The sequence below is a fragment of the Cavia porcellus genome, unplaced genomic scaffold, assembly GCF_034190915.1.
Source record: "Cavia porcellus strain 051 isolate PalLab524CR breed Dunkin Hartley unplaced genomic scaffold, mCavPor4.1 scaffold_14, whole genome shotgun sequence".
Classification (NCBI taxonomy): domain Eukaryota; kingdom Metazoa; phylum Chordata; class Mammalia; order Rodentia; family Caviidae; genus Cavia; species Cavia porcellus.
In genome coordinates, this window is record NW_026947497.1 from 7,564,737 (window position 1) to 7,586,757 (window position 22,021).

Consider the following 22,021-nt stretch of genomic DNA (forward strand, 5'->3'; position numbering starts at 1 on the left):
GAAGTTCTCTGTTCTTTCCACATACACTTGCTCTGTGACCTGCTCCCCCATTGGATCAACACTGCCTAAGCGACTGTACATGTAATCTTGGCTGGTCACAGCTGTAACCCACATGGTACCCAATTCATTGTGCTCTACAAAACTTCCCCGGGAAGTGGGGACCTTAGCAACCCACTCGGGGCCTTCCTGTTTCTCCCTCAATAAAGATTTTCTGCCCATAACCTTCACTGTTCCTTAGAATTCATTTTTTGACTTTGGGGGAGGAAAACTCAGTGTATCAGATCTCTAGCAGGCTGGGAGTTGTACCATTTCCCCTACACCATTTGGAGGTCTAACATCACTCCTGTCCCCATAGGCCTTGAGTAAAGTCGGGCTTAACTGCTCCAATGATTGTGCTCTCTGGTCCCCCAAGGCAGCATATCAGTAAGTGCCTGTCCCTCTCACGTTCACAAACCTCACTGGTGACATGGGAATAAAAGCCATGTCTCCCCAGGCATTGACCCAAGCACTCAAAACTGGTTATTTCCACTTCCTAACTCTAAGAGCTCCATGCTTTATTAAGCATCACATTCTGAATGAGGCCTGCTGGACAGGCCACGCCACGCTCTGGCATGTCAGGAATGCCAGGACTCCAGTTAGGAGGCGACCCTGAGCTGCAGTCAGCTCCCCATGGACATGGACAGCCAGAACAGGGCACTGGGAACTCACCACAAAGTGCTTCTTTGTTACTTTTTAAGGCCACTAACATCATCCCACACTGTCACAAACCCAGAACACAGCGGTTTTACATTACCCTATCCACGCTTCACAGCAATGCAGGCAGGATGCGAGCCTGGTTCGTAAGACAAAGGCTGAGGCTACAGCTACGTCGGGGCTTCGGAGCGCCCTGCTCCAGGCTGGAAAGAAGCTGAGATCCACGTGCCACACCCCACTACATACCCACTACAGCTGCATACCCACTATAGCTCTCTGGAAGGAACACCAGGCAGACGTCTCCTGACCCATTACTGTGTGTGAATTCAGTTCTCCTCTGTTTTCAAAAAGTATGTGGTTCCAAGTTTTGACAGGTAGTTCAATGCCAAGGGATAATGCAAGAATTCTGAGATGATGACATCCAGCTCTGGAACCAGATTCCTTAGATTCACCCATTGGGAGGTCCTTCAGCCTCCCGAGGGGCTCCTCACCTGTAAGATGGGGACACTGAGAGCACCTGGTATCCTACTGGCCTCAGGAAGATCACAGGGGTTAACATGCAATGCACTCAGCATCCGTAACACACACTGGTAGTGCTCAGTAAAAGCATTTTTTTAATCACCTGCAACCAAAACGCACTGAAGTCCATTTCTCTTTTTTGGTGGAAATGGCCCAATAAGAGAAAAAAGATTGAGTTCAGATGAGAAGCAGGAAGAGTATTATAGGGTGGCTGGCTGCACGGGATCAGGACAGCGCACAGCACAGAAAGCCACGGCCGTGAAGTGCTGTGGGTGGGGTACAGGAAGGTCCTGCACCTGGGGAGCCAGCTGGGCACCGCCTACCCCACAGGGCTAATGCACAGCCCCGAGCCCAGGGCCTCTGCTCCTGCTGCAGGCAACAGATGGGTGCTCAGAAAGGCAAGGACACAGAAGTCTGATGCCTGCACCCCCTTTCACAGGACACTGGTGACTCTAGGACATTACAGAGGCTCCTTCCAGAACCACTTTAGGGGTAAACTAAGGCTTCCACTGTGCCCAAGCTGTTCAGCTTCTCCCTTCACCCAGTGTCGCCCCTTTCCTCTTCCCTTTCACAGGTGGGGACCCCGAGAGCTCCCCAGGCTGAATCCAAGTGCTGGCCTCGGGTCTCACAGGACGCACTGGTGCATAGGCTCAGGGTGGTGGGAAGCAGAGGGGGCCAGGACAGATCTCCGGCACTGACGGAAATTTGTTTTCCAATCCAGGAGCTGGCTGCATGCTTCTGTCTAACTGGGAGACTCTCACTGAACTTAGGAAGTGTGTACATCTTCCAACTCAGAATGCAATATAAAGTGAAAATAAAGTAAGACAAACTAGAAACTGGTCAGAGGATCTAGCCCTGGGTGTGCTTCCTTCTGACAAGCACATAATGTGCACGCAAGCAGAGATCAGAAAATCTGAGCAAGGCTAACTCAAAATCGTGAACCCCCAGCAGTGAGCAGCCCAGACCCACGCCTGGACCCCCCCATAAGCATCTCTGGCTGCCCTCACTGCCAGATCCTGCTGGAGGGTGGTGACAGAGGCAGGGGAGGGGCCAGGGCAGGTCCTGTGACAGCCAGCGCACTGTGGAGGGTAGGGACACACACCCCTGAAGTAGGGCACAGTGGCCTCTGAGAAGACAGCCCAACGTGGGTCATTCCTGCGTTCAGAAGCACCTGTCCATAACGCAGGGGAACTTCACAACACCCGACACCACTACCGAAACAAGGAGCAACTACCGGAACAAAACCGTTATTTTATTTCCAAAAGAGTTCTTCTCTGAGATGTCAGAACTAAAGGGCAGTTGGTAAACGCCGGGCTACCACTGGCCACTTCTCACGGGGACCAAAAGACAGAGGAAGGCGGGGCGTTTCAGTGCATTATACACATGATGCGGCTGATCCTAAAAGAAGACACACACCCAGAGCTCTCAGCTTCTTTTGACTGTTTTGTTCCTGCTTTGTTCTGTGGTCCTAGGTTCGGACCCCGAGCCTTCGCACTGAGCTACATCGCTAGCCCTTTCTTATTTTCTACTTTGAGACAGGGTCACGCTAAGTCTCTCAATTGCCCGAGCTGTGCTCCACGTGGTCCTCCCGTCTCAGCCTCCACGGTTCTGGGACAACAGGCCTGTCCCTTCACAGGAGCTTGTCACTGTTAAATTTTCTAGGATAAAAATATAACAAAGTACGGTACACTAAAACTAAGTTCCAATCTAGGATAAAGAGTTAGCAAACTACCAACACTCATTTAAAAACTTTAGGGCTTTAAATCTATAAAATCTGGGGTTGGGAGATAAGATGTCACAGAGTTTGCACAAGTAAATGACGCAGATCGCTCTCAGATTGACCTCCGTGATGTGAGCTCCCTGTAAGATGGAATGGGACGGAAAGGAATGCAGCACTAATCTAAATTCCACTCTTCATCTTGAAACCTCAACGAAACCTCAACTGGCAGCTGGCTGGAATTTCCCACCCACTGCATCTACGGTCACTCGCTGATTTATTCATTTCTTCAACTAGTGTTTTTGAAAGCCTCCTCTGTCTTGAACCTAAAATTAGATTATGCTCTCTTCTCCCCATGGGGACACAAGGATGGCAAGTGCTCCTCCAGACCACAGGGCAGCATCCAGACGGGACCCCTCTTCCTCACGGCAAGAAGCAAGCCTGCTTCCTCCCTGGCCTCTGCACCAGGTAGGGACCGCTCTGGGAGTGCTCTGAGCTCCCCAGGTGGGAGTGGACAGGACACCTGGAGGCCTCAGAAGGAAGCCAGAGCCTGGGAGAGCGGGGCTTTCCAGAGGTGGAGCCAATGGGAGGGCTGCTGGCCCCGGGGGTGTGGCCTTGAAAGAGGGGACCCTTGGAACAAAACAGCCAACATTCATAGGAGTGGGTTATTCCTGCATGTTTGTGTCTGGTGGTGTGAGGACTCTTTTGACAATCACTATGTAAAATAACCACCTTAGTTCTGTTCCTACTACCTTGTTTTGAAGGCCTTTTGTCGTTTTGGGCTCTTTGCTAGTATTACTTATTTGTCTTTTCTGTTTGTTCTTCTAGTAATTTGTTTGGTTTTGTTTTTCATTCTAATGCAGAAAGGATAGGTGTACATGTAGAGGCTTATACATGCCTGAAACTTCTCCTGAACAGTTAACGAGAATCGATCATATTATGGATGATGATATAAACAGCTACTTTGAAGAAAAAGAGACCTTATGGTATACACTGCTGATTTCCTATCATCCTGCTGTAAAATCCAGGAATGCTTCTATTTTTTGTTCAGAGTGATTTTAGTCTGTTTTGTATTGTTTAATTTCAACATACACGAAGGTATGTATAGCTGTTTTGAAGAGAACAAGAGACATTACAGTAGCCATTGTTGATTTTCCTATCGTCTGGTTTTGAAGGCCTGTAATACTTTCATTATTCTGATCAGTTTTATACTATTTTGTTTTGTATGAATTCATTGTGTGTGAAGATACAGACAACTATTTAGAAGAAAACAAGAGACATGGTACTGTTGATCTCCTTTTGTCTTGCTTTGAAATCTGTGTCACTCACAATGTTTTCTTCTGATCTGCTTTGTTCTGTTTTGTTATGGTTTGTTTTAAAGTCTTTAAAAGAAGAAAAAGCAAGAGGGGACCCCACCCCTCTTCTCCCATTTCCTGGCTAGGAGCGTACGGCTCTGTGCTTCCTTTGTGAGGTACTGCTGTGCCGCAGACGCAAAGGCGAGAGGCCACCGGGCGGTACTGAACCTCCCAGCCTGTGAGCTGAAACAGAACACAAGGCCTCCGGCATTCCTCATGGGAACAGAAAGCTGAGGGACACAGTGCGCTCCACTTCCCAGAGGAAAGACCTTTACAGCTAGCAAAACTCAGATGAGGCAAGCACCAGCCCAGGCCTGTCCCTCAGGACAGTGACCTAGGGCTGTTAAAGATGCCGAGGGGACCTGCACTGTTGGAGCTGCATCTGTGACACCAGGCCTGGTCACCCTCTCCCACATGCAGGGACCGAGGCCGTGGAGAGAGCGGCGGAAACCCCTTCCCCGCGGAGGCTGGGTCGTGGTTCCAGCCAGGGACGCGTCCCTGACACAGGGGCCCACGGGTCCACGGGAACCTGACGCGCAGCCTACCTCGGTGGGCCCGGCGTACATCATGGGGGAGGGGAAGATGGCCACCACGGTGGACTCGGGGTTCAGGATCCCCTCCTCCAGCACCGCAGCGTGCTGCTTCATGCGCCACATCAGGGGGACGTCATCGTCCTTGGTCCAGCCTCCCAGCGGGTGCAGCAGGAGCACGGGCCGCCGGTAGCCGCGCTCCAGCAGCTGCCGGTGTGTGTCCTGCATCAGCAGCGCGTGGCCGTTGTGCACGGGGTTGCGCAACTGGAACGCAAAGACAGCATCTGGAAAGACAAGGTCCCGAGTCAGCACTGCGCCCTGCGGCCTCCAGGGGGCGCCCCTGGGAGTCGGATGCTGGGGCCAGCTGACCAAGCACAGCGACAGCGACCATAAACCGGAACGGGCAGGACTTGGAGTTAGAGGGAGAAACCGCCAGGCATGCCCTGGAATTGGATGAGGACCCACATGATGACATCCTGACACTCACAAATGCCCTTTCTTTTTGGCTCCTGGTCTCCCAGTGCTGCAAAAAAAAATCCAGCCCAGCACCCCTGCGGTTCAGGACACAGCCTTTCCAAAAGGGACAGGATTCAGGCTTTGCAGGCGAGGTCTCCACATGAATTCACAGCCCCCTCAGAGTGCAGCACCCGACAAGACCATGTACAACCAGAAGGGCAGTGCTTGCTATTACTGCATTTACGGAACTGACAGTCAGCCGGATCTGGACCCCTGAGAGACACACAGACCACGTTAGGAAAATCCTCCGCCCTGCAAGCCGGTGGCACAAGGCAGGGGAGCAAGGCGCATCCTAGAAGCACAGACACGCGCCTCACTGGCAGTGGAGGGCGCAGGGCTGGGATCTGCTGGCAGAGGAAGGGCTGGGGGGCAGCTGCAGGTGGGACTGCGAGGGCAAAGAGGAATCATGGAGAAGGTTTCCCAGAAAACTCTCTGGCTGGACAGTGAAGATGGACACCAGGAGGGACAGCACACAGGCAAATCCCCCGAAGGCTGCTGTACACATTTTCACTAAAGCGTCCTCGTCCTCCGCTGCAGGGCTGGACAGAGGCACAGGACAGCCTGCACATCACAGTAGTGTCACAGCAGGACATGGGGAAGGCAGGTGCTGCCTCCACCCACAGCCTCCCCCCATCCACTCCTGTGTGCCAGAGGGCACCAAGCAGGGCCGTGCATGGCAGTGACCTGCAAAGCTCAGACGGGGGTGGGGGGGACGCTGCTGGGTCAGGGTCTCAGGCTCCTCCCCATCTCTGCCCTGTCCTCACAGGCCTGCTCTTCCCGCTTCCTCCAGGGCTCCACTTCCCTCAGAGGACCCCAGGCAGGCAGGCAAGGAGACACCAGCAGGGACAAAACGGACATTCTGTCTGCGTGGTCCTACGCCTGCTGGCCCAGGCCCCAACTGCTGCCCTCTCATCTTGCTCTTTAATCCCCCCAATTAAAGGAGAAATCGGAGCCACCGGAGATGAGAGTCAAGTCCGCCGCAGGAGGACTATCGCTGCACAACTAGCTTTGGTCTCCTGCAGTCCCCTGGTGGGTCCTGGTGCTCACTTTCTGAGCTGTCACCACATAGAGGTGACACTCTGCATTCCGCCTGCTTGCTGCTGGGACCTGTGGACAGAGGCGCTCCCGCTGACCTCAGCTCAGTGCCACCTGCAGTCAAAGCTCCTGGCTTTATAGACACCTCATTGCTCTGCTGCAGTGACCCTGATGCTGCCCAAGACGCTCTCCGACATCCACACACCTGAACTAGCTCCATACCGCACAATACACAGCGCCCTCTCAGAGGCATCCAACCATACTGCCACAGGCAGCTCCAAGGAAATGATGCAGAACCCCAGGATTCTTCCTCACTGGGCTCTGGTACAGGTCACACAGCAGTAACCAGAAGACTTCAACATCTGGAAGCACATCACATCGAGCACAGGTGTGGGTACCAGAGACCCCTGCACCCTTCAGCCTCAGAGGGGTCTCCAGGGAGCCAGCTGACTAAATTAATGCTGCTCTGGCTCAGGACAAGAGCCCACATGGGGTAATCAAAATACGGCCCTCAACGAGGGCAGGAGGGAAAGGTAAGAAAGAGAGCATGGCAAAAACAAGTAAGATCCCTGCTCTCTCTCCCGTGAAGCAATAGGCAATGCGTTACTGGCTTCCTATGTGTGAGCGAGAACTACAAAGTAAACTTCTTGGTCTGCTGCTTATTTGCTTCAGTCTAAAATGGAAAAGTAAATAAAATAACACCATGAATCTTTGCTGTTTGATGTAGGGCTAATAACTGGCTCTCAGCTACTTTAAACAAAGTTGAAATCATTTGTTACGCAACAAATTCTCCAAACAAGTTGACATGTTTGGCTTGCAAGGAAGACTGCAAAACAGATGTAACATTCGAGTCCTAATTATGAGCAATAATTTCCTGATAAGACCTCTCCAGGGTGCCAACAACCAACTAACGGACATCGGTTCCAGATAGGAACCAAACAGTGGCCAAGAACAGTAAAGCGAGGTGGTATCACACACGCCCGGCTCCAGAGTACATGTGAGCTAAACTCCATGGCACGGGAGCCGACTCCACGTCTTAAATAACTCGAATATGTATTGTTTCTCCGGAAAAGAAATCCGGGCAGATGAGTCCCAGTGAGGACACAGGTCAGGGGATGCAGGGTGCTCATGGGCACAGAAGGCTGCAGGGCCTATGGCGCGGTCACCCTCATAGGAAGGCACAGCGTGGGCAGAAGGCGAGGAAATGAGGGCCAAGGCTTTCCCTTCTGGGGGGGAAGCTGTCACTTCCTAAGCCAGTTTCCTGTCAGGAAGGAAAATCTTTCCCAGAAGCCCTTTCCCTTACACCACAGAGGGTGGCACTGACAACCTGTGGACCCCACGCCACAGCCCGGGGCCGCGCCCGAGTGAGGTTTCAGTCCTGATGCAGGCCTCACCTGGGCTCCAAGCGTCTCAGCCAGAAGGGAGAGAAGGAGCCGGGCTCTTCCCGGACGTGCATCCTGGCCACACTGCCACTTTGGGACCGAGGAGGACGCAGGGCACAGTGGGCACAGGTTGTGGCCCTGGAGGCCTCTGGGTTTTAACTCACATGACTTCAAACTTGGGCAAAGTGCAACGGCAGCAAGGAGGGGGGCTGCTCCTGCTCCCCTTCCCACCGAGACACAGCAGAGGCCTCCACTCCCCACAACTGCACCCCCCAAGGACTGCACCTCGCTTTTACATAAAATCCCACAGTGGTTCTGGGAGTCCTTGGAGGAGAGGCTGGGGGTCTGGCCTGGGCCACACTGGGGGCTCCAATCACATGGAGGCCCACTGGTCCTGCAGAAATGGGGCTGCAGGGCACCGGCAGTGCACGTGGCTGGCAGCATCCTGCAAGGCAGCTGCAGTCTGTTCCTCCAGCCACAACTCCAGACTCCACAGTGCTGGGTGGAGTGACCAGCGCCCCCAGGGCCCTGGGCTCCGCCTCAGCTTCCTAGGAAGACCCGGCCAGCAGGCTGCTGTACTGAGGCTGCAGATGCACGACTGGACCACGAGCACAGCACAAAGCCTTCCCATCTCACTGAAGCCGCGCCTCCTCCTCTCCAACGCTCTCGCTCCTTCTCACATCCGCCTTTTCCACCACACGCACCCCGGTCTACTTCCCCGCCTCGTGCTGAGCGCCCAACAGCAACACTGCCGATGGACCAATCCTGAGGAAGCCCTGCCCCCGCGCTGGACTGCGCAGCCCGCTGTCTGAGTGCCGCTCACAGAAGTTCTGGTCCCTGTGTCTACTGAGTGTCCACGCAGGCGTTCGTTATTCACGGCCACCTCCACACTGTGTGCAAAATAACATGAGCTTGAACTACACTGACGCAACACAACCCCCCAGGGCGTCGGGACATCAGCCTGGGCTTAGTTTACTACTGCGGTGCCTCTCCACATCCCGGAGAGGGCACAGAAGAAAACGTCCAGGGCTTTTCTCCCCAGGAGGCCCCGCATCCGCTGCCGAGGCACACATCTTACCGGCGTTCATGTCTTTAAACTTCTGCTTGAGCTCAGTGGGAGTGAGGCGATACTGATCGAGACCATCGTTCCAGTAGATCCGGTCCAGGACCTGAAGGTCCCCGCCGATCAGCCAGTCTCCCTGTTCCATAACCATCTGGTGGAAGAAAGAGAAAAGAACAAGCCTAAACAGGAAGCAAGGTCATCGCTGGTAAGAAGGCGGCCCTCACGCGCGCCAAACACAGCTGTGATCTACGCTCCATCGCACAGGGAACGAACTCCACAGAGCTCATCCTTGCTAGAGTTAGATCGTCTTTAAGTTCCCCAGCCTTGGAAACAACTGGCAAATTTACATACAAACAGCAAGAAAAAAAAAGCAACCTGAATAATTAGGACTTTTAAAGTCTTAGACATAGTCTTCACTGTTGCTGTATGTTAATTAACAGTAGGTAACCTGGGTCACTCCCGCCCCCATCCTGTGGCCCTGAACTTTTGAATCATTCACAATCATAGGCAAATCCAAACTCTAATTTTGTCTAATTCACCCACAAATTCGTCCATGCTCCCTTAAATTCCTCTGAAGCTCGCGTCTGCTTCCAATGTCTGCAAGCCCGGCCTCCACCCCCCCACCCCCACCCCACCCCCACCCCTAGGGTCTACGCACCCACAATGCACCAGGTCACTGTCCAATGCAAAGTCTGCTTTAATGCACCACACGACTCACAGAAACCTGACTTCAGTGATGGCTTCCGCACACCGCACAGGTAGTAAATGAGGCGCACGGGACACTAGCTGTACCTCACTGCCTTCCCACTGGAAACTCAACGTGGAAGCCCAGCACAGACCAGACTCCTGGTGCAAGCCCCTTGGAGCACTGGCACTGTGCCCATCGTGTTCCAGCCCTGCATTCCAAATATCAGCATCTTGCTCCGAGCCCAGGACACAGTGGATGGTTTTTAAATACCTGCTACTGGCTGAGGGTGTAGCTCAGTGTTAAAGCACACGCTTAACATGCTCAACGCCAAGTTCAGTCCCCAGCACCAAAAATTAAATAAATTAAAAACACTAGTTGAACCTGTATTTATCTAGGCTGAAATGACAGGATCATATGCTCTGAAAGGTCCCTAACTAAGGATCTAAGACCCAGCTGCCATCTGCAAATGCTAGCAAGGCCAGCAGATGTGCTGACACCCAGGGCCCTCATCTTAGTGTCACTGGCAAATCAAGAGCAGCTGCGGTGAGATGCATGTAGGACCTTGATGTAGGGGTGGCTCTTGCAGGTAGTCCCCCACTGTCGGGCGCAGCGCTCCTCCTTCCGGTGCTCGAAAAACTCCGGGTTGCGAAGAATGGCCACGCGCCGGCCCTCATATATCAGCGCAAAGGCTGTGCAGCCATCCAGTCGCTCCTTGTCCTCCTCAGTGGCCGTCAGGACGATAGGCACTGACAAGTTAATGACACCACCTGGGCACGAAGGGACGGGGAGAAACATGGGTGACTCGGCAAGCTCCGTCCCGGCCACCCCTCAGTCCTGCTCTGCAGAGGTCGATGGATCCAGCAGCAGAGGCAGCCACTCAGTGCCTGGCACAGCAAGGAACAAATTACAACCTCCAAGAAAGCCAGCGCTGACCGCAGAAGTAAAGAACAGGAAATAAGCAGCAAAGTTACAAGAATCAGTCCAGCATATAGGAATTCTCACAGCAATTCATCAAATGTCCTTAAGGAGATTTATCTTTTTTCCAGTGCTGGGGATCAAACCTGGGGCCTTCACACTGAGCTGCATTCCCAGCCCTTTCTACTTTTTCAATTTTGAGACAGGGTCTCACTAAGTCACTAAGACAGGGTGGGCTCAAACCTGTCATCCTCTTGCCTGCCGAAATGCTGGGAATATAGGCATGCGCTACTATTCCCAGCTGCGGAGGGATTTTTAAACAGAATCACAAAATTAGAAGAAACTTATGACTAACACTACCAAGAGTGCACTGTGTGCCCCTGCAGAAGGAGACAAAAACAGTATTTAGGGACCCTTCTGGAAACAGAATGATACAGCTATTTGTTAAGTGAGTCTATCTGGGCATCCTTGCAACAGGAGGACAAAAACGACTCCCACTGTATTAATAGTATTAAAATCAAACCTACATTAGCCATCACTGACCCGGAGACAAAAGCAACCATGTGCAGCGCCATTCAAACCCAACACCCTGTCAGCAACGCCGAGGCAGAGCTTCCGGTCCTGGTCTTTCCAGTCTGGTTCGCCATTTTTACCAGTTCACCGAGCATAGCCTGGAAGGACACAGCGTCCTCGGGGCAATGCACTGCATATCCACACCCTATGGAAACCCTGCCAGCTCAGCAATAACAGATTGGCCTCCTGGACAGAGGGTGGCACCGTGACAACTGGCTGCTTCTAAAGCCACCACCACAGGGCACAGTGCAAAAACAAAATGAGCGCATGTCTAGGACCACCACTGAGCAGCAGTGCAGGGACCCCACAAACTCCCAAGGGTAAAGTCAAAGGGGAACGTGTCATTCCCCAAAGTTTCTCCAAGACAATGATCAGGAATTGTGTTTCCTAACACCCCTGCAGAAGTCGGGTGGCAGGGGAACTTGGTGACATATCAGCAGGGTTCGCTGGCACTCTCTATGACACAGAGGAGGCTGAGACAAGAGGATTACTGCAAGTTTGAGGCCAACCTGGACTACACAACGAGACCCTGAGTCAAAGAAAAAGAAACAAACAAAAAACAAAAGCACTGTCTTTACGGCATACATGACACTCACCATCAGCACACTCCTCAGAGAGAAGCAGCCAGACTAGGATAATGACGCACTGGCGTCAGCTTCTTTGGCGTGGTTTTTAATGTTGTGCAAGAACAGGAAGAACCGTGGGTCTGACCACCTGGCTCCTGATGCAGGACTCCAGGACTCCTCTATGAGAGGCTGGACATGGGCTTCTGGGCACATGTGCCTGTGCACGCACGCGGGCACCACAGGGGAAGCTCTCGCAGTGACCAGGTAGCCTTGCACAAGGAGGTTGTACCAGCTTCTGCAACCCATGCTCAGCCCTTGTCTCCAGGGCAACAAATCACAACAGGCAGAGGATGAGGAGCCCGTCCACTACCGATGCCCCGAGCACTATCAACACTGCTCTTTGTGAACAGTGACAAACGCCACCCGCTGCTCACCGTCCAGGAGACAGTCGAAGTGAAGGCACTGCAGGTACTCGCGCTCCCTCATGAAGCCACCCAGCGGGGTGGCCCAGCCCTCGGCCAGCACCTGCACCCACTGCATGTCCACCTGCGGGAGACAGGGACAGGTATCCAGTTGTGCATCCCCGAGTATGAGCCCCGGAGACCTGCAGACCTAAATTCTACAGTAATGGGCACAAGCATTAAAAGGATGATTATACAATCCTAACAAAGAACCAGGAAAAGTTTCCATAATAAGTGTAAACAACATTAGGCTTATTACTTATCCCCATTTCCTATCAGCTCTCTTATTTTGCTCTCTATTTATATTTGGCTTTCTCATATAAAACAAAGCATCTGATAGTGCTGTGTCAACTTATTTCGTTCAGCACTACGGTCTCAAGATCCACCTATTTTCCTACAAGTAAGTCTGCTGTGTGCTTCTTTGTGGCTGAGTAGTATTCCCTTGATGGATCTACCACATTTAGGCCTGGAAGCACTTCCAGAAAGGACAGCCTCCCCAATACCAGCCCTCTCAAACTCCGCACATCAGATGCCCTAGGAAAGCTTGCCAAAATAAAGAACACTTTGTGCTCAGTTTGTTAAGTCAGTGTTCTATGAGACTTTTCATATTTCTCTCATGAGCTCAGAAAATGCTGACCAGAAAGGCCTGGAAACCGCATTTTGATAACCATCCTAAACCAAGGGAAGCCTCAAATAAGAAGCCTTTACCAAAACAGTCCCTCACCCATGGCAGACAGTGTGATTTCCTGAAGGCTCATTTCTGGAAACTTCGGCCTCCCTGCATGTCCCCCCAGAACTTCTGAGAATGGACATGGGGCACATCCTCGTCACTGCCTGGCCCCATGCAAGAAAACTCAAGCTCCTATCTAATCCCAGGCACCGCAGCCGATGTGTCCCCTGGGAGACCAGACAGTGGAAGGAAGGCCATGCCTCACCTCCCAGAAATGTGTGTCCTGGAGACACAATGGTCTCTTCCAAGCCCTCGTCTGCTGCATTCTTCCTAACGCTTGACAGTGGCTCTCCCTGGTCCAACACCAGGTGACATCAGCACCCCAGCCCCAAATTCCTGCATCCTGGAGCCTCAGCTCCAGCCTGGGCCTGCGTCACCCACGGGGCCTGCGAGGAGCTGCACAGAGCAGTGGGGTCTTTGGGTGAGCAGCCAACTGGGTGCCCTGGGGAACCGCTGAGAAGATTCCCGGTTAGAAAAGCTGCTGTCCTTCTGGTCTTAGAGGCTGAAAGACGTGGGCTCACACTCATGCACGCTCCTGTCTGTGTCTGTGTGCATGTGCGTGTGCACCATCCTGCTCCCTGGCACACTGCCCCACCCCATCCCTTGGCACCTTCTGGCCCTGGAGCTCTGCACCCGAGTCCACACTGGCCTCGCTCAAGCAGCCCTCAGCAGGCACCGCCCCTTCCATGCCCAGGAGGTCCTACTAGTGACCTGGCACTTCCCGGGGTGCTCTGAAGTTCGCTGTCACAAAAGCTGGGAAATCCAATTCCTGGTCCATACGCTCATTCCTTAATCTGTTTCTAAAATCTATATAAATGCTTTGACTTAAAATTTTCTAAGGTTGAGAAATAAATTGTGATTTCCATCCTCATCATCCCTAGATGAAATTAGAATTAACTGGGGAAGACACCTAAGGACACCACTAGAGCTAGGATAAGCCATGGAATTATTAATACCCAAAAAGGAGAGGCACGTGTTGGCCAGGAGATGAGGAAACATGTTTAAAGGGGAAATATCCCTTTAATTACCATGGGCTAGTATTTCTTAACACTGCAGAATTCAATCTTTCCCTTACAATAAAAACCTGACAAAACCTCCCTTTGATATTTCAAAATAAATAAATAATCCGACTAGAAGTTCACAAAAGGCACGGAGATGTAAGATGCTGCTTCACCCTGGAAATGGACCGCACCCCCTCCTTCCTCCCTGGGCAGTGACACCACTGGTTCTGGCTGTGGAGCTCGGTCCCTCCCAGTGCGGTGTGGCCACAGCCCCGCGCTCACCTTGTTAATCTGCAGCGCTGGCAATGACTCCGCGTCGGTTTTCGCCAAGTGCAACTTGTTCTCTGGCACGTAAAGCTCCTTCACTTCATAAGAGGCATCCACGGGAACGATGTCCTTTGTGACAAGAACACAGTTCAGTGCTTGCTTCACTGACCTAAAGCTCCACAAAGAACCTTAAGGAAGAAAGGCATTTCTTCTCTTTTCTTTTTTTTTTAAGAAAGTCATTTCAAAGTATTAACAGAATTATACAGGCAGGGAGCAGTGGTGTGCCTGGAATCCCAGCCACTCGGGAGGCCAAAGCCGCCCAGGCATCCTGGCAGGACTCTAACACAAAAGGAAATACAAAAGAGAGGGCATGCAGTGCTGCTCCCTGGGATGAATCCTCAGTACTGTCCAAAACAAAACAAGCCGCACAAAAGAGGGCTCTGAATGTCACGACTCCCAGAGCCAGTCTTCCTCCTGGTCTACCCACTCTCGAGCAGGTAAATCCTCACACACCAGACAGACACACACAGTGGCACTCAAGGCAGGAGGAGGCATCCGCTCCTCCACCACACTCCACAGCAAAAGCAGGCGACTGCAAACAAGCGGTGACCCAAACAGATGTGACAAAAAGCACTCAAAAACACATGAAACCTAACAGACTATGTCAGTTTTACTCCTACTGTCCTGGCTGGAGAAACAGCTCTTGACAGACCCCAGCCTCTCCCCGCGGGTCAGCACCATTTGCAGACTGAAGGGGGAGGGGGGGACAAAACCACGCCAGCAAGCAAGCCCAGTCTGGGAACCAGCACCATGCACGGGCCGCCACCAACCCCAAGGGGCTGGCAAACGGAAAGTACCAAACCCACCCGTACCCCACACCCACTCCCACCATAGACAACAGGCTGTGAGGACAGCTATGGAGGTGAAACGCAGCTGGATGTCTGTGGTGTTCAGTGTTCACTGACACTGCAGGGCTACGCCAGTGGCTGATCACAGGTTCAGAGGACAGTGGTACACAGTGTGGTACCCGGGGAGAAATTTCCTGAGGGTTGCAGCCATTTGTTGATTCCCTGTGGTCATGTTTTGGAAGTCCTATATCATTTCCATTGTTTTGTTGAGTTGTGTTTTATTTTCTTTTGCTTTGATTATGTCAAATCCGATGGCAGGAGCAGTTATTTCAAAGACAGCAAGATATATTATGGTGGCCATTTGGGATTTACTATAGGCTTCTTTATAGTCCTTTATTGCATTCATTGTTTTGTTTTGTTTTTATTTTTTTTCCTATTCTCTTTTGTCTGATTTTTATTATGTCCGAAGGTATACAAAGGTATCTGCAGCTATTTTGAAGACACTGAGAGGCATTATGGTTAACTATTGTTGATTGTGTAATGTTTTGAAGTCCTGTATCTTTTATACTGGTTTGTTTTGATTGGTTTTATTCTGTTTTATCCTCTATAAAATAAAAAAAAAGAAAAGAAACAGTTCTTTCTGAGCGCCTGACACACAGCCAGAGCCCAGCACAGGGCTCCAGGTGCTGGATTCCACAACAGCAGACGCGCTCTCCACAGGGCCAGCCTCGCCAGGCACAGCCCGGGACAGGCTGCTCCCCAGAAGACAGCCTTGGCCTCCTCAAAGACACCTGCTCCTTCCACTGAGGCCAGGGAAAGCAGGGCCTTATCTCTGAGGCCATCAGGAGCAGGCAAATGTCTGAGCTGGGATTCCAACAGAGGTCCCGAAATTACCGTTTCCTGCTTCTCCAGTAAAAGCTTAAATGCAGTAAGTGGTCACTTGAACTGATTCTGAGCTCTTCTCATGACTGTGGCATGCAGTGGTGATTCCCAGGGCCGCTGGGCAGTGCTCGACTTCTCAGCATGCTGGTGAAGGGCAAGCCTGAGGCCGGAATGTTCTACTCAAGGAAGCACGCGGTTCCCAGCCCAGCTTCTGCTGCAGCGCCGCAGTGGGAAACATGGTGCACGGATTTCTCCTGCCCTTGCTTCCAACCCTTCATACCTCGAGCACTGACAGGTGCAGTGCAGGAACAGAGAGACCCAGGGGCCCCAGAGAGGAGCAGAGCCCCACTCCGGTCAGGACAAGAACCCTGGCGGAGCCTTCTTGCTCTCACGCCCTCATGTCACCAATCGGGGTGTCAAAAGCAGGCGCCGGGCAGACTCACCTTTTCACCTCTGTCACATGCGCAGGGGCATTTGTGGCTGCTGCCCCAAGCCCCTGCCCTGGTTCTACACACAGGACCCGGGAGCGGTGTGCTCCACACCACGGGCCACACCTTCTCCTCCACCCTCAGCAGTCTCCCAGCGCCTGACGCTGCTCCCCAGGCAGAGGAGCTCACAGCAAGGACGGACAAGTCCCAGCACTCTGGGGGCTGAGGCAGGAAGGAGGCCAAGCCCAGGCTGGGCAATTTATAGACTTAACTAGACCCTGCCTCAAAGTAAAAAAAAAAAAGCGACTAGGGATATAGCTCAGTGTAAAGGCCCCGAATTCAATCCTCAGAAGCCCCCAAAAAAGAGAGACAGAGTACTACAAAACAATACAATTTTCTATAGATATTTCCATTTAACTTGTGAGCAAACCTAAGTGTCGCCAACATAACCAGGCTGAACATGATGCAGCTAACGTTTATTCTGTGAGCTGACCACATCATCGTGTGCAGTGCTCTGGGCACAGATAACCGTGCGTCAGCAAGAAGGCACGTCCAGCCGCACACTGCTGACCCAGGCCAACACACAGGTGTGGCTCGCTCTCTTTCCAAGACAAGAGAGGAAATGGCTTATATTTTATTTTGGACTCAAAATCAATTTTTCACTATAAGCACTTTGCAAAATTGTTCCCCTTTCAAATTCCTACGAAGTAATACTTTTAAATGTATTTTAGACTAACAACCTGGACACCAGATTCTTCGGATGCCTCACCAACACCCAAAGAAGCATCAAAGAGGTGGCTAATGAACTTCCCTTTCAAAAGACAAGCAGCATCTCTGGGATTCATGCACATGGCAGCACCCACATGCGCCAGGAATCCCTGCCCAGGGCAGAGCCTCTGCGGGGACAGAGGACTCAGTGTCCACCCAGGAGACAGAGAAGTCTTAGAAATGCGGGCCCCATCAGTCTCTAGCACATTCTAGGACACTGTCTCCTCTCCCAAAGCCACCACTGAACATCCAAGAGGCGCAAAACCGCCCCCAAGAGACAAGAGAGCTGGACACCAGTGAAGACCCTGCCGCCTGAGCACTTGGTGCTGTGTGGGTCACATTCAGATTTCCACAGCCATGACCGGCTGGGAGAGACTGTTTTCTTCCTAATCTGTGTATGTACACTGAGCCTTTAATTCCACAATTCCTTTAAAACACAAAACACGTCACAAGCCACAGAAAGTTTCACGGTCTCTAGACATCTCATCTCTCCTTACCTTTTTATTTTTTTAATTTATTTGTTTTGGCTTTTTTGAGACAAGGTTTCACTATGCAGGTAAAGGTTTCACTATGCTGGCCCTGAACTCACTACATACCCAGGCTGGCGCCATAGCCACAGTGATCCTCCTGCCACAGCCTCCCAAATACTGGGATTACAGGCATGCGCTCCCATGCCCTGCTATTTATTTATTTTGATGGAACTGGAGATTGGACCCAGGACCACTGTACTGAGCTGCCTCCCCAGAGTACGGGCAGGGTATCTGGCTCCACTGTCTTCTCAAGAGCTCAGGCACCCAGCCCTTAAGGTAAAAGAGGCTCCGGGCTGCCCCTCCAAGTCCTAAGCAAGGCCAGGCAACAATTCACAGGCCACCAGTACCAAGAGGTGAGCTGTACTGCCTATCAGTCTAGAAACATTTAAATATCAGCCCTGTAAATTTAAAGAGTCGCGTGGGCTGCAAACCTTTCCCTATTTTTTTGCCTGACGGATAAAAAACAATCCAAAACCCACCCACGCCGTGGCCGCATCCGTGCACGCAGAGGCTGCAGATCAGCACCAGGTTCACAGCCTCAGAGGAAGCCCCTCTACCTCCGCCTAGGCTTTGTCAGGGCCCTGGGGTTAAACAGGCTTCTGTGCGGTTTTTTCCAGAGCCAAGTCTGCTCAGTGCCCTCAACGCCAAGGCTCCTCCACATCTGCTGTACCTCTTCCTTCTCTATCCTCCAGGCTCAGCGCATGGCCAGGTTCCAGTGCACAGATGAAATCCACTCAGAACCACCAGGGTGTAAAGAGACAAAGCCTTACCTCATCTAGCAAACTGGTAAATGCTGATACATTCGAAACCAGTACTTGAAATGTCAGTCTAGATTCAAACCACCAACAGAGAGCCTGGTCCCCTGTCCTGAGCAGCCAAGTTCAAGTGTAATCCAAGCAGGCCACCTAGTGACCACTGGAGGCTTGGGAAGTTACTTCAGCTCAGAGCCTGGAGGCTGCCATCACCCCATCCCACAACAGACGCTGCCGGAGAGGCCAGGGAGAAAACCAGGCCACAAACAGTCTTCACACCAGTGGCCAGGTCGCTGGCCCCAAGTACACCGTACCACCAGAAGGAAAAGGAGCAAAGTGACCCTGAGGCTACAGTGCGGTGTCAGGATGACCAAAGTGGTCGCCATCCTAAACCCTCTGTACACGTTCTCCTTGGACCACACAGAGGTCTTACAGAAGGATGGCAGGAGCCATCTAAGGACTCTCTCTCCACAGCACCGAGGGCACCAGGCCCAGGAAGCTTCATCTACCACCCTTCTGGGTAAAGTGGGTCACATTCACAGCCCTGCTTCTCCCTTAGCCTGAGTGCTGGAATTACAGGCATTCACCTCCCCCAGCTACTTTTCCTTACTTAGAAAAGAACTTTTCATTGTAAGCGGGACAATACCCCAAGTCACTCATTTACAATATAGTTTTTAAGCTACATATAAAAATTAGCATTGGAAAAACCACTTGGCTTTCTGAGGTAGGACAGTTCACTGCATCATAATGAAGTCACTCGTGTCAAACTCTAAGAAAGCTGGGAACATAGCTCAGGGGCACAGGGCCTACCGGGCAAGCTCAAGGTCCTGAGTTCAAATCCCTACACACAAAAAGGAAAGAAAAGAGAAGAGGGAAGAAAAGAAAATGGAAAGAGAAAAGAAAGAAAAAGAGAGGAAAAGAGAAAAAAGAAAGCCACCCAGCCAAGGGCCATACACACACACACACACACACACACACACACACACGTCTAAGAACAAGAGCTAGCCCAAGTGGCTGTCAGACCAGAACCTGCATAAAGACCTCAGCAACCTAACTCAAAAACCATTTCTGGAGCCTGGGCATGACAGTACTCCCCTATCACCCCAGCACTGTGGGAAGCTGATGCAGGAGGATCCCAAGTGTGAGCCCGCCTGAGCAACTCAGCAACACCTGTTTCAAAACCAAAAATAAGAAAAGGGCTGGGGGTACAGCTCCATGCAAAGGCCCTGGGCTCAATCCCCATGATCACCCCACCACCACCAAGGAAAAAAACCCTGCAAGGACATCTGTTCCCGAATATCCTGTCCAGCCCTGGGCAGAAGCCGCCTGGGTCAACGTTCTGCAGCTTCTGTACCTGCCTCGCCTCGCCCTGCCGCCCTGAGTCACCCTCTCTGCCCTAGTGCGAATCCTGCAATGTCCTTTGGAATCCCCCTTCCTCACTCCTACACTGCCCCGGGACACACAGTTTCCCCTCCCGGCCCCGCGCCCTCGGGGAGATCACGGCAACCACTCCTCCAGCTCCATGAGGACTCTAGGCGGCCGCTCAGCTCCGGGACCTGACCAGGGCCTCACACACGGGAAGAGCTGGGCGCGTGAGAGCTCAGCACACACGGCTCTCCCAACGCCATGGCAGGACCTGGCACGGGGCCTGCACAGGGTCGGGGACAGCCTCTGCCTTAACCCTCACTGCACCCGGCCAGCACCTGTCAGCACTTACGGCTGCTGAGAATCCATCACGACGAGGCAGTGCTACCCTAGAAATTGCCCTGGAGAGAAGAGATTGCCTGCAAGGTTCACTTCGTACCAGTCACCCTGCGGTGAGGACCGCCGCTGCTTAGCTGCCCAGGCCACATTTGAACCTGTGACCCTCCTGCCTCAGCCTCTCAGAAGGCTGGGATGGTGAGGATGCACCGCCACACCCAGCTAGGAATTCTGTTACTTAACTCACTCCCACAACCCCAGGGTTCGCAGCCGTGTCCACACGGGGGGCAATACTCAACCTCCTGCATTAACTGCAAGATGCAGCACCACCTCCGAGGAAAGCACAGAAGTAGAACCTCTGGCCCCAAGGAGGAGGAGCCAAGACAGGGCTGCATTCGGGGGCGCCGGCGTCTCTCTCTGTCGCCACCCAGCTCTAGGATAAAAACTAGTAATTTTTCATAAGAAAACTTCCCTGCCCGGAACCAATGTAGCCGGCACCCCTTTCTGCACGTAGATTCCATTTTGCTGGACTTCAAATGTCAGGAGACGTCCTGAGAACAAAGGCCGAGGCGTAGCATGACCACACAATGCACAAGCGAGTGTCTCCCCTCTCTGAAACACTCCAGCCGTCACTGTGAATAAAATCAGACCGCAGAAAAAGCAGCACGCACAGGGCTCCTGGGAAACCACAGCGACCCAAGCAGACGCGGCTGGGAGCCAGCACAGGGGCAAGGCAACTTCCCAGCACTCTCACTGGACAGTCAGGTCGCCAAACACACAGCCCTGCACGCATGCCTCATCAGAGTGCTCAGGGCTGGGGTCAGCTCCTTACCCACCCGCTCGCCACACCATGAGTGGGGCAGGCGGCCAGCTGTGACGGGACAGGGCCCACTGCTGTCGTTAACTGGGGGCGAGTGAGGCGACAGGTGTTCACCAGCACTCCAGACATGAAGATCAGCAATGGAAAGAGAGGGACACAGAGACAGACAGATGGCTGGACAGACGGGTAGACAGAATGCTGCAGTAGAAGATGTAAGGACAATAAATAAAATGTCCAACTCAGAATCCAACTATGAAGAACCTTGAACACCAATCACCTTAATTCTATAAACTGTGGGAAAGTCAGTCAGAGTTTGGGGTGAAGTACACATTACAGACAGACACCCTGAAAATGAGCAGCGTACAGAGCTGCAAGGAGTTGACAGAGAACAAACCTGCCAAGCAGAACATGGTGCTCAGCAAACCAGGAGGAACACGGGTAACCGAGCCTTTCTGGACTTCTTGCCCTGCCCTCTGTGGATGCCGCACACTGAGACACTTCCCCAGGTGACACGCCCTCGGGTCTTGCTCTTGTCCCTCATGATGTAAACCCCCAGCTGGAAACCCAGCTGGCTCCTCTCTGATCCCCAGTGCCTAGGACTCTGCTGGCCGCAGCTGTGGCCTCTCCCCAGGCTTGACTGAGGCAGAGACACTGTCCGGCACCTAGATGAGGCGCCCCACCCTACAAAGAGTGGGGCACAGAGGGGCACAGCGGGCAGCACAGCAACCCAGGTCCCCAACTGCTCGAGCTCAGCCACTGTGGTCCTTGGTACACTTTGCATGTTGAGGACCAAACAAAGCTGAGACAAAACCTTCACAGTGAAATGCCACCGTGTTTACCCAGGGAAGACACTCGGACATGGAAGTCAACTGGGCAGGAAGGCCAGGGGAAGTGCCCAGCAGACACTTGATAATACGGACAATCCAGAAGCCTGACACTCACAGTCTGTTCAGACCCGGGAATGTTTTCGGCGTCTAATGCCCTGGATGCTGGGGCTGGAGGAGGCCAGCTTCCAGAGCCCACAGTCAGGACTCCCCGGGGCACCGGGCAGGGGTGATGGCAAAGTGACAGGCGGCTGAGGAGCTGAGGTGGTGGGGCACAGGCGGGGAAGAAGGCGCACTGCACACAGCCGCCTCTGCCCTCATAGCCTGGGCCTCCACCCCAGAGAGGCTGCTTCCTCCCCAGGGCACGTCCTAAAACCCAGCACCACGATGTGGCCGGTTGTCCCTGGGAAGACACAGGTACCCCCGAAACATCCAGGGAAGTGAGCTTCACTGAGCA

The 22,021-nt window shown here is 52.7% G+C and overlaps 1 protein-coding gene across 4 annotated transcripts in view; it reads right to left on the bottom strand.

The window, feature by feature from the left end:
* Papss1 (3'-phosphoadenosine 5'-phosphosulfate synthase 1) overlaps nt 1–22,021 on the bottom strand; it is a 60,882-nt gene that overhangs the window by 14,944 nt on the left and 23,917 nt on the right. For all 4 annotated transcript variants that reach the window (XM_063260501.1, XM_063260498.1, XM_063260500.1 and 1 more), the window contains 5 exon segments: nt 14,027–14,140; nt 11,987–12,098; nt 10,060–10,265; nt 8,826–8,961; nt 4,830–5,098 (listed from right to left, as the gene is read on the bottom strand). In XM_063260501.1, the coding sequence (XP_063116571.1) occupies nt 4,830–5,098; nt 8,826–8,961; nt 10,060–10,265; nt 11,987–12,098; nt 14,027–14,140 (837 nt within the window).